The sequence below is a fragment of the Triplophysa rosa genome, linkage group LG1 (assembly GCF_024868665.1).
Source record: "Triplophysa rosa linkage group LG1, Trosa_1v2, whole genome shotgun sequence".
NCBI classification, from domain to species: Eukaryota; Metazoa; Chordata; class Actinopteri; order Cypriniformes; family Nemacheilidae; genus Triplophysa; species Triplophysa rosa.
In genome coordinates this window covers 14,570,432-14,586,618 of record NC_079890.1, presented here as the reverse complement: position 1 = coordinate 14,586,618, position 16,187 = coordinate 14,570,432, and the positions used below count along the sequence as shown (strand labels likewise).

Genomic DNA, 16,187 nt, shown 5'->3' with positions numbered 1-16,187 from the left:
AACTCATACCAACATACTCTCCCCTGCATTCTTAGTGACAATAACAGAAACACACCTGACTAAATGTCTCTTGCTAGGGCAGGGCAGAGGCACAACAAAAGAAACAATCCAATGGCATCAACAGCTGATTATCCTTCTACCCGGTTATGCTATTTATAGCCACCCAACAGTCTGTCTGGCTGATAGTTGACGGTTGACCTTGAATTGAAAGACACGTATGTTGAGAGTAAGAGAACCTACAGATTTAAAGAATGGATGATTAAAATAGCAAAAAGGAATGTATACTACAGTTTTACATTAGTTTAAAAAAAGCAAAAGTTGTTGGTTACCAATGTCAATGTAGAAAACTAAAATATTCCACTAGTAAAGGCATTATCGAGATTTCAAGCAGTGTCTTAGCTAGGAATTCTGGGACAACATCATTTTAAAAGTAAAAAATCAAATGAGGAAAATATACTAAGTGCAAGTTTAAACATTATTTAACATTTGCACAAAAATACAATTCATCATTTAAACCTGTATATGACTCTTTCTTCAGAACACAAAAGATGTTTTGAGAAATGTCTCAAGGGCAAGTTAAAGGGGGCAGTCTTGTTTGGTTACCAAAAACATGTTGAAAGATTTTTTGGGGGGGTGAACTATCCCTTTAAATGCAGACTTCAGGTAATGTATGGATGATCATGATGCTTGGGTACCGGGGAGAATAAATATGTTATAAGTGAGGGATTCAATCTATCAGCTCTAGCTGCCTTTGGCCCACCAGAGTGAGCCATCTCAACCATGACATTACAATAACGCTTGCACTGCGCCAAAGACGACCTGCTCTGTTTCCTCATGCCATCCATAAATTTCAGCTCAGTGCACATCTCAAAGTCATGCTGCATGTGCCAATACTGCAAGACAAAGACTGTATTAGTCAAAAACAGCTTACTGTAAAATAAAATGGGCCCTTCGTAGTGGCGGTTTGTAGTCACTAATCCAATTTTACATCCCAATTGTGTTTTTGAATACTATTAATATTATTGGTTCTGAAACAATATACCTACACAACTATTTATAACATTTACCTTGAAACTGACCCTGAAATCTGTTAGGAATGTTGTTCTAGTACCAACTAAAAACACGTTTTAGAAAAATAACAGTCACCATGCATGCGGTATGAATTGTCTGGAATAGAAACATGGATTGACTGGGATTTTGTTGGATTAAAATGTAAAATTTCCCTTGTATCCCAGATTTACACTTTGTTTTTACGCTGTGTTCTTGCCAGCCATTTGACTCCAGCGGTATATCTACATCAAACACTTCAAAGCCGTATAAATATTTTAGCACAGAATCCCTTTGGAGTTGGAGGGGAACTTTTGTATGCGTGCCTTTTGTTGGTTTGATGCAATGTTTCCCTCAAAGGATGACTTAAAGCCTAACAAAAGAGTTGTTTGATGAAACACAATATAAAAACACATTTGTAGCTGCAATAATATGCCGTGCATGCATGACTATAAGCTTCCACAAAGTAATGACAGCTATTTGTTTCAGTCTGCAAAATTTTAAGTCTTGTAAACTGTTCGCAAGATAGTCGTATTTACAGTTTTACATTATGCATTCTTCCCACGGCTGAAATACATAAAGGATTATTTTGTTAAATTTCTTAAATGTTAAATCTGTGATCGCCAAAATGCTTGTTCATTAAAAATATCCTAAAAGAATCTGCTGAGGACACCTTGATATTGTCAGCAGTTTTACACAGTCGGGTCACTTGGCTTTGATTGACAAGTTCATCAAGGCAGCCTTGTTGTAACTGTGACCCCACAGAAGCACATCAGTGCCGTGGGACCCAGCTGCGGCTAACACCCAGCCAACACTTCCATCTCAGACCCCTAGCTCACGTTAATAAAACACCATATGCCTCAAACAGACTAAAAAGCTTGTTTGAATTAGCGGCTTTTTGTAATACCGTTACTCTTAAAAGGCATTTTATCCACTCTTTTCTTATCGTGCACATTCATTGATGGGCTGCAGTCCGGCGCAGCTCTGCAGCAGAAGTACTGCTGATGGTTTCCTCGCCATTGCCAGCAGCTTATACAATACTGCAAGGTGACTCAGTGTTACGTTCTCTCTTAGGAGAGGTTCATACTGTGGCAACTGCAGTTAAATTGCTGCATGCAGAATAAGAATGATCTGCAGTGGACAAGTCTCATTTCATTTCTCTATGCATGTACTGTTCATTCACCGTGTTGACTAAAAGCTGCTCCAAGCTAGACTAATGCATGCAGTGGATGCATTTCGAAACAAACCTAATTGAATGCACATCGCAATTTTACAACGCAAGTGTAATTAGTAAGACCATCAAATATAAATGCACCCTAAACAGTATATTTCAGTCTATCAAATTACATTACACATATCAGGAAATAAGAGCCAATTTGTAGGCAACTTGAAAGTTATTTCAGGTAAAATTCAAAATACCATCTCTTTTTTTAGTGATGTCATTTTGGTTAACCCTTAAGAACTTTTGAAACAAACTGAGAACAAGTTCTGCCAGCCGGTGCCATTTACATCTTAAAGATTTTTGGAGGTCTGCATGCGCTCCAGCAAACAGTAGTTTAATATGACAGCAAAAGTTTTTGGTTAATTAAACATTGACATATGTCAAATTGTCATAACTTTCAAAAGCTTATACAGGTACATCTCAAAAAATTAGAATATCATGAAAATGGTCAATATTAGTTGTCACTCATTTCAGAAAGTAAAACCCATATATTGTATAGATTCATTACACAGAGTGAAATATTTCAAGCATTTATTTCTTGAAATTTTGATGATTATGGCTTACAGATAATGAAAACCCAAAACCCAGTGTCTCAGAAAATTAGAATATTACATAAGATCAATAAAAAATGTTTTACTTTCATCTCAAAAGAGGACTTTGGTCCACTGTTTTCTGAAGTCCACAGTCAACGCAGCCATCTACCAGGACATTTTCGAGCACTTCATGCTTCCTTCTGCTGACAAGCTTTATGGAGATGCTGATTTAATTTTCCAGCATGACTTGGCACCTGCCCACACTGCCAAAGGTACCAAAAGCTGGTTCAATGACCATTTTAGTCTACTGTGCTTGATTGGCCAGCAAACCCACCTGACCTGATCAAGAGGAAGATGAGAGACACCAGACCCAACAATGCAGATGACCTAAAAGCCGCTATCAAAGCAACCTGGGCTTCCATTACACCTGAGCAGTGCCACAGGCTGATTGCCTCCTTGCCATGCCACATTGACGCAGCAAGTCATGCAAAAGGAGGCCCAACCTAATATTGAGTGCATAGAAATGAACATACTTTTCAGAAGCCTGACATTTCTGTTTAAAATATCCTTTTTTTATTAATCTTACGTAATATTCTAATTTTCTTATCTGTAAGCCATAATAATGAAAAACTCAAGAAATAAAGGCTTGAAATATTTCACTCTGTGTGTAAAGAATCTATATAATATAAGGGTTTCACTTTCTGAAATGAGTGACAAAAAATATTGACCTTTTTCACGATATTCTAATTTTTTGAGATGTACATGTAGTGTCATGAGGAAAACTACCCAGCTTAAATTTCTTTTACCCAATAAACCTTTTCATATTAAACATAAACATCCCAATTTATACTTATGAAAAATCACTTGCATTAGTCATCTGAATTATTCTTGAAACATTACTATTCTAACTTTCAAACCTTCTGGAAGTTACTATACCATTGCAAATGGCTAGTGAACACCGACCTCTAGTGGACAAAAAAAGTCTACAACTCTTCAGTCTGACCAAGCAACGCACTGCTTGAAAACATCTGGGGGTCTCTTGTATAAAACGTAGCAAGTGTACACACAGTCAGGAGTGCCTACATGGTGTATAATTATGTTTTAATATAAACATATTTGAACACTATATTATTATCAGGGACTCAAGTCTTCAATTAAGATGTGAAAAGTTCAAATCAAGTTCTTGGGAACCTTTCGAATAGTTCTTAAAGGGACAGTTCACACAAAAATAAAAATTTACTCACCTTCAAATTGTTCCAAATCTGTATACATTTCTTTGTTCTGATGAACACAGAGAAAGATATTTGGAAGAATGCTTGTAACCAAACAGTTCTTGGTCCCCATTAACTAACATACATAGAAAAAATATATAATTTTTTTGTTCTGTTAAACACAAAGGATATTTTGAAAAATGTAGGACAGCAAACAGTTCTGGAACACTTGACTACTATTGTCATTTAGTCAAGAGCTGTTTGGCTACAAGCATTCTTCCAAATATCCTTCTGTGTTAATACAGTTGTTTGGAACAACTAAAGAAAGTAATTCAATGACGGAATTTTCATTTTGGGGTGAACTATCCCTTTAAGATTTCTTAATTATAAAAATACATTCGATAAGACACCATCATAAATCCACATGGATAAAATACATGAAAATTTTGTTATTTCACAAGTTCCACAACTCTGTACCAACAGAGAAATGTGTGTCCGTTCTTCATGAACAGGATCCTCCCAGTATCAGACTTTGTGCGATTATCGTGGCCAAAAGAACTCAGGATAACAGTATTATACAAATATCTATTCAAATGTTTTCTCTTCTGGACAATGACTCGCACTCAAAACTACAAACGCAAGAAGGCAAAAAATAGAGACTGCTACCACAGCAGCTCTTAAGGCGACATTTTAAATGGGTGTTGAATAATTTACATTATTATTATTATTATTATATGCGTAGAAAATAAAACCGCATCAATACTCATAGTTTTACTATCACAGTATAACGTTATGTTTTGAAAAACCCCGACTTAAAAATCAAAACATTTGACCTGGGACCAAATAACTAGCTTGTTGTGGTACTTCATAAATTAATGTAATGATGCTTCGGTTGTTTTAAGGTTAAAACTGCCACAACATGTGATACTTTTGTCTATTCTCCTTTTTGGAGGAGCTACAATTCATGTTGCCCGTTCATCTATTAGTTTAAGGCATGATCTCCAAGAAATATTAGCAGATATGGGCATTTTCAAATTAAAAGTCCCTATTGGCAAAATATTAGTGTTTCATATTGTCTAATAAAACAGAATTATAATTGTCTTCCTGTAATAAAGCCTACCACTTAAAACAAGCAGCAAACAATTTTGTGTTTTTTTAATCATCTGTAATTGAGCCCAAGCTTATAAGTATACAGAACATTTTTAATTGCACAACCACAAATGCATTTCTTGATCCAAATCTGTTTATTTGTCCAAAAACTGCTATTTTATGCCACAAGTGCAGAAGCTGTGGAGGATTCGCTGTGAATAAAAAAAACACATTGATTAAAGATTTCTGCAAAAAGAAACAAAACGCACTTGAAAGTCACAGAAACTACTTGTATGAAGGGGACTGGCAGTGGTGGCACAAGAGAGCCATCCTGCTAATTTACCTCCAGTGTTTATCTAGCACATCAGAAATATCTTAAATCTTATAATGAAAAAGAAAAAGGCAATGGAAAATGTGCACATAGGGGAGGCCTTGCATTCTTCTTAATGTTACAAGCTACTGTGTAATATGAAATAAACACTCACTACTTCCAGTTGGGTGCAAGTACTCTCTTGGTCTTGTAGTAGCGGGCAAGCCTGTGGATTCTGCTCTCAACCAGAATCAGGCGGAACTTTGCATCCTTATCCTACAAAAGTACAAGTGGCAGCTGTGAGGCAAAACTTTAAATGTGCTGTAATAATGTCATGATAACTCCAAAAGTGAAAAAAGCATCAGCATTTAAATTATGAAGGATGATATGCAAGTGGCAACAGAGAATTGATGCAAAATCCAGCTAGAAGAAGCCTGTCATTAACGTTGCAGCATACTAAAAGCTCTTACGTGTTCTTATGTTGTTGTAACATTACCTTTCTGTTCCTTTCCAAGTGTTTCCTCACAGCAACAGCCTTCTTGATGAGGTGGTAGAGATCCTCGGGCAGATCAGGGGCCAAACCCTTGGACTTCAGGATCCTAAGGATCTTGTTGCCAGTGACAAAACGCACCTGGGCAACACCATGAGAATCCCTAAGGATCACACCTAGAAAGGTAAGAGCAAGAGACATTAGCTTAATTGTTGGTGAAACTGTTGACACCAAAGTATACTACAAAAACAATTTAATTAAAGAAATAAAGTGCATTTATAACTTTCTTCATTTAAATAATACATAATAAAAAGATGCTTATTTAGTAGACAATTAATTTATGTACATCAGGTCAAAATAAGAACAGGAAAATCACAACTGAACAGATAAGACTCAGTTCTCAGACCAAAAGTTCCTGGATGTCAGTTAAAAATTACCAATCTGAGAGGGGGTCAGACCCTTCTTGGCCAGCTTGAAGATTTGCTCTTTGACATCATCTGATGTCAGTTTGAGCCACTAAAATACAAAAAAACCAATCCTGAATGTTTGTCTGCTTGTTGGCAACGTTTGCATTGCATTTTTATGTAATATGTAAACAAAATAACAGCTCAGAAAATTTCAATCAGAATCAACTGACTTACTGTGGGGACACTTCGTCTATAGGGCAGTGCTGACTGGGACAAACCCTTGCTAAAGAAAACAAGATTACAGTTGAATCAGTTTGTCAGAAAGAAGCCGTAAAATGTAATTCAATAATCCATATGCAAGTTACACTGGTGATGTATTACACGACAGCGGCGGGTAATATAAAGTTTGAGAATAACCAAATAAACAAACCATTAAAAATATGCATAATACAAAAGTGGGATGACACTATGTGCATTAAACAGCCTAAAACTCGCTTACTATCGATAGTTATGTAACTTAACGCTAAAGTTAGTAATAGTATAAGCGCCGTTGGGAGCGTCTAATACAAATGCACGTTAGAGAAATACAAACAGCGTGAACATTCAGATATCACGCCAGACCGCACAAACGACTAATATCAAGGATTGATTGTGTAGTCGGACCGAATTTATACAGACGCATCTCTCGAGGCAGCAGCCCCGGCCATCGCACTAACTTACATGTGGTGCCATCACGTTAATCAGAGGGAGAGAACGTGGAAACAGACTCTCAGTCTTTACAGCACAAATAAAGCACATGTTCGGTGCTTAAAGCGTGTTATAAAGTGTAAGCGACATTTTGTGTTGGCAGTGTGGCCCTCAAAAGACGTTTTTGATCATAAAATAAACACATACCCAGGAGCGTGCATACGACCCATGATGGCGGTTTCGAGAGCGAGGAAAGAGAAAGACCGAGCCGAGGCCGAGAGGAAGTGAAGTTTGAAGGCGGAAGTGATGTAAATAAAACTTCCTGCCTGCAGATCAGTAATCCTTTATAAAAAAGTAACCATTTTGCATGCATATTTTATAAATATAATATATATATAATACAGAAATAAAACACTTTGGTTGATGTTATCCAATGTCTATGGTCATAATTTGGCGTCATAAGAAACAAGTTCTTTTTAATTCCATGAATTTCCAGCAGGTGGCGGTCTCCGTAAATCCACAGACTTGAAAAAGAGGGTAGAACGGCAAATAGGTTTTGAAAGTGGTAAAGTAGGCGGAGCTTAGCGGTGCAGGGCAGGCTAGATCTAAATAATTGTACACCTAACATTTTCAGTAAAATAATATTATTCATATTTCATGTAACGTTATCATTTAGTTGTTCTTGAATTTTCGCCGTGCCTTTATACGTTATTTTCTTACCCGTGATAAAGCAAGCAACACTAACGTTAACCTAAAGTCACGTAACGTTAATTCCTGTAACATAATGCAGCGATGTAATGTCAACCAATCACATTTGTTTGTGGTAACCGTATTATACAGTATTTTATAGTCAATGTCTGTACAGAATTGTATTTGTGTTGCATGTGTCAAACACTGTTAATGAACATGTTTCAATGATGATAACGTTTGCATATTTAGGAATGCGATGCAATGGTAGACCCGGCTTTCTGAGCCTCCGCGCGTCTCCTTTCTTTCGTACCACAGTAACAAGCCCACGAAATGAAAATCAGGAGGCGCTCTATGAGAAAAAAAACTCAAGCGCTGCCTTTGATATACGTGGAGCCGCTCTCTGTCTCTGTGGGTCTATTCCGCGAGTCTGCTTGTGTACAGTCATCATCATCAGTCCATCCAAGATAGCGGACAGTCAGGAAGCCAGCGGTAATGAAAGCAAGCCGAAAACACCCGAGATAGCTCGCTAGAAACCGATCTGACACCGTAAGTTCCTTTATCTAACTCTGAATATCGTCTCGTGTACCTTAATCCACACATCAGCATCATTAAATCAACTTTTGACCTATGAAATGCTCAACAGATCTGCTGCCAAGTCTCGTATAGTGGAAAGCTAATGAAATTAGCTCGTATGTGAGGATCAGCCACCTTGTCAAACGGCAGCACTGTAATATAATATTACTTGCCAACATAACCGTGTATATTTAGAGTGGTTTTAATATAGTGTCAGTAACTGTATGTTAATGATGTTTTTTAAGTGCTGATCTGCTAAACAGTGGCTGTGTCTTCAACCCTAGTGAGCTACCTAACTAGGCAGCATTTTTGGTATCAAATGCTAGCTCCAGCTCCATAGGAACGTGCCATTTGAAATCTCAATTTTTGATGCCCACAGTGCTGTCTAGGTAGGGATCGACAGTGTGTCAGTGTCTAATAGTGTTCTCATCTCTCTCTCTAATTCGTGATTTTTCCAGATGTCCTTTACTAAGGGGCTTATCACCAGCTGCCTTGTGTTGGCCAGTGTGATGTTCTGTGCCAATGCAGTTCCAATAAGTATAGACAAAACAAAGGTAAAGCTCCCAGAGGAAACCGTCAAGGATCCACCCCAGAGTGTGGTAAGCCATCATATATTCGAGTCCATTACATAAGCCCTGGCAGCTAGTTATACCAGTCATAGAAGTGTATGGTGTCCACATCCAAGTATGCTTGTTGCATATCCAATGCGCCGTAGTTTCACAAAATGATACATGTGTTATATGTGTATGTTATGATACAGTTGTTCATGAAAAAGCACACTTTATTTGTGATATTTGGTGCAGGACACTGGACTGCACTATGACCGTTATCTCAGAGAAGTTATCGATTTCCTTGAGAAAGATAAACATTTTCGGGATAAGCTCCACAACACAGACATGGAGGATATAAAGGTAAGAAACAGCTTGGCTGTACTTGCGTTGTATAATGCAAAGGTCGCACAGAGCTAATCTGTTCATTCCTGCTGATTTCAGCAAGGGAAGTTGGCTAAAGAGCTTGACTTTGTGAGCCACCATGTGAGAACCAAGCTGGATGAACTGAAGAGGCAAGAGGTCAGCCGTTTGAGAACCCTCATCAAAGCCAAGCAGGACATTGAAGGAGGAAATGGTAACAACCAGAGTTGGGTTCGAGTCCACCTTTGTCGAGTCCGAGTCGAGACCAAGTCGTAACCTATTGAGTCCGAGTACGAGTTCGAGTCCAAAAGGTGCCGAGTTGGACTCAAGTCCGAGTCCTTAATGTTCGAGTCCGAGTCGAGTCCGGTCGCTGAATTATACTGGAAAAAAATATTGAAAATACAACCGACCTTTTTAATTATTATTTAATTTAATCTCAAAATTTAGCCATTAAATTAATATTTGAACTTTTAAAAACCAAATATTGGTTTCATGTGTAATAAAACTTGTTTTAAAGCAAAAAAATCATATAGAGGTATATGTAAAACGCTTATTAAATTACAAGTTTATAAAAATACAAATTAACCTGTCTCATTATTCTATCGCTATTGTGTCTTCCAGTTCAACAACTGACACTTCAATTATTTGATGCCCCTGTAATATAATTAGTAGTCATAACAACAAGCTTAATGCTTCATTACTTTTACTTATCTGTCTATCAATGACAAGAAACATTTTTCAGAACAGCGCTCTGTTATGGTAACTTTTTAACGTGAACTGCAATGAACACTGAAAATACAATGTACTATATTACACAGACAAGGGCGCTAAATCAGGGCCATATTGCTTTTCAGAAATACAAGTTCTGTGACCATTTTGTGAGTCAGGCGGGCACGATGTGGTCTCATGATGATGCCACCTTTACTAAAGACACGCTCTACTGGTGCAGAGGATGCTGGTATAGACAACACTTTCACTGCCAGAGAATGGAGCAGTGGGAATTTTTCATGTTACACATAATGCGGACTCGACTGTACTCGGCAAAATTCCCGAGTCCAAAATGTCAGAGTCCGTGACAAGTCCGAGCGCAAATTCATCCGAGTATGTGACAAGTCCGAGTTCATTCATAATTGCACTCGAGTCCGAGTACCCCAACTCTAGTAACAACAGCCGTAAAAAATATACACAGCGCTTTCATGATGAAATATTGATTACTTTTGCTGTTACAAACAACAACACTGATTGAATTTTGTCTGTCAACTGCTGAGTTTGTTTATTATTGTGTCCATAATGACTGAGCACTTTGTGTCAATAGTTTAAATAACACAGACATATTGATTAATAAAGACATAATAGAAAAGAAACAACTCATTTACCATTTGACGTAGAAATTACATTATGTGTCCTGAGCATTTTCTAAAAGCAGTTCTCTCTCCAATGTTTTTCAGATTTTGTTGTAGATCACCAGGCCTTACTCAAACAGTTTGAATATCTAAACCACATGAACCCCCACACCTTTGAGGTTGAGGATCTGGACAGGCTCATCAAATCGGTATGTCAATAACTGAATAAAATCATTTGATTCCACGGCTCATGTGGATACATTGTTGCATTTTGGTGCTTGTAATCCTAAAGCTTGTAAAACCATATGACCAAAAGTATGTGGACAGAATGGACACCCTATTCTTATTAACAGGTTTGGGTAATCCAATTCCCCTGTGAAAATAAACTCTAATGCTACACCATATTCTGAAATCTTCAATATCCTGGATAATGACTAAATGATCGAACTATATTTTAGACGTCACTTACATAACAGTTTATTACTGATGAAATAAAATTCAGAATTGAGCATAGCTGAAACAATTTATGCAAAAAATGTAATTTATAACATATAAAAAAAATAAACATTTTAAGGATTGTATTATTTTCTATGATTATAAAGGCCTAGATAGTTAAAGAGAGTTAAAATTCCTTGATACTTCCAGGTTTTTTATAGCTATGAGATATTTGACGGTGTGTTAAAAGAATACAGATTCTAGGACCAATTAAGGGTGTCACAAAATTAAAGCTGTGTAAGAATCATAAAACTATTCCGAAATGTTTTTGAATGATGTTCAACAAATACCGTCTCAAGGATTTGTGCACTTTATCGTGTATTTGTGTAAAATCATAGAGACATAGAAATACTTTATGATTTTACTTCAGGGTCAGCACGCTAACAAACCTGTGTCGAGCCAAATACAGGTTCTGTTTGCACAGTGCCAGGTTATTTTACTGTCTGTAACATCTCAGACATTCAACAAGAAATTCTGTTATCTCCAAAGTCCCACGCTTAAAAAAGAACATTTGAATAAAGAATGGTGAATGACACCATTAGAATGGTGTACAAAAAGCTATTTTTGTACCTTGACAGCATTCCATGGCGACTGAGTCCATAATGCAGACAAAAAAGTTCATACATGTTCTCCATGGAACAGTTCAGTTTACAAAGGCATTACAAATAACTTAAAATAACTGAAACACATCATGCAAAAATCCATCAGTCATACACAATTTATAATCCTGCAACCAAGGCTACAAATGATCTGGAGAACTACGACAAGGAACGACATGAAGAATTCAAGCGGTACGAGATGATGAAAGAGCACGAGAGACGGGAGCACCTGAAGACGCTCGACGAGGAGGGCAGGAAGAAAGAAGAGGAACACTATGAGGAGATGAAGAAGAAGCACGCTGATCACCCTAAAGTCAACCATCCAGTGAGTCTGCACACATATCCTCTTCTTATTAGTGCTTTCAGTGAGGATATGCTCATGTTTCCTTGATATTTTGATCCATAGGGTAGCAAGGATCAACTGAAAGAAGTTTGGGAGGAGGCTGACGGCCTTGACCCTGAAGATTTCGACCCCAAAACATTCTTTAACCTGCATGGTATAAGATTCTCTTAGCCTACTGATGTTCATGCAGCTCCGCCTTAGCCACAAGACTGATGAAATAAGAAATTCGATTGTTTTGTAACTTTGTGTTGCAGACACAAATGGAGATGGCTTCTTTGATGAACAAGAGTTGGAAGCCCTTTTCACTAAAGAGGTACAAAGCCTAAAGACACAGGGCTACAAAAATCTCATACACCACCAGGGAATTACTTTTAAAATAGTGAATGTAGTCATTGCTTTGCAGTAATACAATAGAGGTTTTGTTTTGTGATGATGCTATTTTAGCTTGAGAAGATCTACGATCCAACTAATGAAGAGGATGACATGCTGGAAATGGAAGAGGAGAGGCTGCGAATGAGAGAACATGTCATGAATGAGGTAAAAGAAATGAACCAGGAGATATAATTATGATTTACATCATCTTTGCGTGATATGTATACTTCACAAAGATCTTTTGAAATATCTGGCCTTCACAGGTCGACTCTAATAAAGACAGACTGGTGTCCTTAGATGAGTTCCTGGTTGCCACAAGAAAAAAGGAATTTCTTGAACCAGACAGCTGGGAAGTGAGTATGGTGACAGGTTTCCGGAAATGGGAATTTTGATCATTGTGTTCATGAGAATACATACAACACACAATCTTAACTGTAGTTGGGTTGCCAAGTATTTTTACTCTACTCAAGTACATTTTTCAAATATGCAGTATGTACTTTATCGTAGTGTTTTTACTTTTTATTATAATAAAAACAATAAATAGAAAAATAAAGGATTTATCAAATATAAAACTTGAGAAATTGATTGTGTGATTTGTCTTGTGATGACCTCAGACGCTAGAGCAGAACCAGGCATACACCGAGGAAGAAATGAGAGAGTTTGAGGAGCAGTTGGCGAGACAAGAGCAAGACTTAAACCAGAAAGCAGCTGACCTTCAGAAACAGAAAGAGGAGCTGGAGAGACAGCAGGATCAGCTCAATGCCCAGAAGATTGAACTGCAGCAGGTAACTGAACTGATTCTTTTGCCTTCTTTTTCTTCTGCGTGTTCGTGTAGCTCTGGTAGAGCATTGTGTTAGCAACACAAAGGCTGTGGGTTTGATTCTCAAGGAACACACAAAAATAAAATAAAAATGTATATCTTGAGTCGCTTTGAACAAATGCATCTGCCAAATTTGAGTCATTCACTCGTGTCGTCTTCATTATCAGGCTGTGGAACATATGGAACGATTGAAAACACAGAACGAACCACCTGAGATGCATAGTAAGTAATACAGCCCTTTCATTTGTGATATATCATGTGTAGTTACATTAGGGATGTAACGATTATAGGTTTTACGATACACCACGATAATAGTAATACCATGTCATATTTTAGTTATCATTAAACCGTACCAATTTATCATTACTAACGGTAAAACTGTCCATCGTCAGCCAAAGTTAGCTACAGTATAACAGAGGCGCATTATGAAGCGCAGGTTTTGTTCATTTATGTCAGGAGTGCAAAATAAACAAGCAAAATAATATTGCTATGAGACATTCATCCTTGTCTGCTCCCGTTTATTTGTGATCACAGGGCTTTTAGTCCAAAAATGTGCATATTGGGGGAAATGTAGATATACTGAAACACGTTTACGTCATAATTCTTTAGACGGACTGATGATTTAAAAAAGCTCTGTTCAACTCTGTCTGCGTCCGAATTCGCAACCTACCATACTATAGTAGGCAAGAATGAGTATGAGTCATGAATAGTATGTCCGAAACATCAGTATGCAAAAAACAGTAGGCGAGAAATGTATGTCCGAAATGTATTCATAATATTCCCACTCATACTATATAGAATGTACTGTTTTAACGGCCGATAGGTAGGTACTTATTCAAATTCAGTACGTACTGTCACAGTATGCGATTTCGGACGCAGCCTCTGTCTTTTTCTTTGGCAATCGCTCTTATGACTGCAGGTGTCTCCTGGGTCCTAAAGTACACCCAATTGCTCACGACACATGCAGACAGATGATTTTATGATTTGTGTTGCGTTTAAATAAATGTCTGATTAACTGTGTTCAACCTGAACAAGAGAAACTTTTTCCCAATGGCCCAATTGTGCCAGGATTAATATTAATGTTTTTATTTAATGTTTACGACAACAAAAAGTGCTTTTAACAAGTCACTTCAATATAAAACTTGGTATCAGTAGGCCTACTTTTTAGACATTGCCAGCACATATAAACAAAACCACGATAACACTAATAGCCGCGATAATTGTGTTCGCTATAACCGTGATGTGAAATTTTCATAGCGTTACATCTCTAAAGCCCTATTCGCACGGGATTAGTATTGTCTGGGGGACCTCGTGTGATTTAGAAATTACCTCCCCACATCTGTATTTCATGTGGCGCATTCGTACCGGATAAGTGAAGCCTGTGATTTTACTCAAATTAACGGACTTATTTCCCGGATATGATGGCAAGGCTTTGCTTATAGTTTTATATATAGTTGTGTATAACGATGTGACTGTACCTGTCAGCTAATGAGACCCCCGATCGCATTCCGGGATCTCCCTCTGTACGGAAGTTTCACGAAAGAAATAACAAAACGGGAGACTCCCGACCAAACGGCAGTGTTGGCAGGTATGGATATGACCCAGTACCTGAAATAATATCAAAGCACTTCCACACAGCCTCCATTATTCGCGAACGGTGGATAAAACCTTGAAAAAGGATCTACCGTTCGAGCCCTCCAAATCACAGAGATGCCGATTCGCACGGGACTAATATTATCACAGGACCTCGGTGTTCGGCGAAATATTTTAGGTCATTTGCAGGGGAATTTTTACTTTACAAATTACAGACATGGCCAAGTCACACAGGATTAATATCACAGACAATCTCCGCAATTATTACAAATGACTAGAGGTTCCCAGGTAATACTAATCCCGTGCGAATAGGTCTTAAATTACATTGGATTGCGCCCAAAGGCTAGTATACAAAGATGTTAACTGAAATCATTTACTACAAAACTCTAACCCCAAATGTTTTGAAACAGTTGAAGGAAATGCTGTTCCTGAGATGATAGGACATAACCAGCCCCCTGAACACCAGCCTCTGCCTCCAGGACATCAAGACGTCCCTCCAGAACAAAACAATATACCCCTGAATCAACAGGATCTAGGACAAGGACATCCCAATATCCCTCAAAACAACCAGCCAATGCCTCCAGGCCACAACAACCTGCCCCAAAATTCTCCACAGGTGCCCCTCGATCATTATAATGTGCCATAGGACCGTCATATGGCTTTTAACAGCTGTGTGTGAAGGACCTGACCTGGCAGCAGGCTAACAGAGACTTCAACATACAGTACCTCCGGCCCAGGACGAGTCAATAATTACCTGCGCTCATGTGTGTGGGGAAGTGGCTGGCTTCATAAGTATAATGCAGTCGTAGTAAATGCAGACTTTGCTATTTGATGTGTTTGATTTCCATTTGTTATTTTAAACATTTTTTTTCCATTTGTTGTGGATGTTCTATTTTCCAACATGATGGACTTGGATGTGTGCGTGTACGCTTTTGTTTTGCACATTTGTTTTTCAGGAGTTTAAATGTTGTGGGATGTCAGAATATTGTTGAATTTTATGGATTCATTTTTTAATTGATTAGGGCTACTCTGAAATGCAACTGTTGCCTAGGGTGGGAACTTGAGAAGCGACATTTCAATAAAACATTTATTTGAAAAAAACATGTTTTTGTGAACAAGGTAAGAGTAAGAAGTTGGCATAATTTACATTTTAGCATGTTTGTAGCTGTATTTAAAATATATGGCACAGTCTTCAGGATGGATCCTATTGATCTAACAGAGTAAATAAAATAACATATTTTTAAGATCATGAGTGATTTTGCATCAAGCATTCAAAGTATTTCACAGACAACAAAGGTTTTCTATTTTAAAATAAAGAATGCATCGTGCTAAACCCCTGTTCCAAAAGCATGTTGTGATTGATGTCAGTGTTAAAAACTTGGCAGTTTACCCAAAAAATGAAAATTCCTTCATGCCATTCCAATCCTATATGACACTCTTCTTGCTGTAGAA

The 16,187-nt window shown here is 37.7% G+C and overlaps 2 protein-coding genes and 1 non-coding gene across 3 annotated transcripts; 1 reads left to right on the top strand and 2 right to left on the bottom strand.

The window, feature by feature from the left end:
* Positions 1–5,153: 5,153 nt before the first annotated feature.
* rps13 (ribosomal protein S13) lies at positions 5,154–7,287 on the bottom strand. Its single transcript, XM_057334539.1, has 6 exons — positions 7,204–7,287; positions 6,544–6,592; positions 6,340–6,418; positions 5,909–6,078; positions 5,588–5,688; positions 5,154–5,314 (listed from the first exon to the last, which is right to left on the bottom strand). Exons 1-6 carry the CDS (start codon positions 7,224–7,226, stop codon positions 5,281–5,283), a joined length of 456 nt encoding a protein of 151 aa, XP_057190522.1. The 5' UTR covers positions 7,227–7,287; the 3' UTR covers positions 5,154–5,280.
* Positions 5,390–5,522, bottom strand: LOC130563291 (small nucleolar RNA SNORA19). Its single transcript, XR_008964090.1, has one exon. It is a non-coding gene; the product is annotated as a small nucleolar RNA SNORA19 (small nucleolar RNA).
* Positions 7,288–7,632: 345 nt separating the features above from the next.
* nucb2a (nucleobindin 2a) lies at positions 7,633–16,021 on the top strand. Its single transcript, XM_057330554.1, has 13 exons — positions 7,633–8,232; positions 8,718–8,858; positions 9,063–9,170; positions 9,252–9,384; positions 10,619–10,722; positions 11,747–11,932; positions 12,014–12,104; positions 12,205–12,263; positions 12,395–12,487; positions 12,586–12,675; positions 12,937–13,107; positions 13,310–13,364; positions 15,146–16,021. Exons 2-13 carry the CDS (start codon positions 8,718–8,720, stop codon positions 15,379–15,381), a joined length of 1,467 nt encoding a protein of 488 aa, XP_057186537.1. The 5' UTR covers positions 7,633–8,232; the 3' UTR covers positions 15,382–16,021.
* The last annotated feature ends 166 nt before the right edge of the window (positions 16,022–16,187 follow it).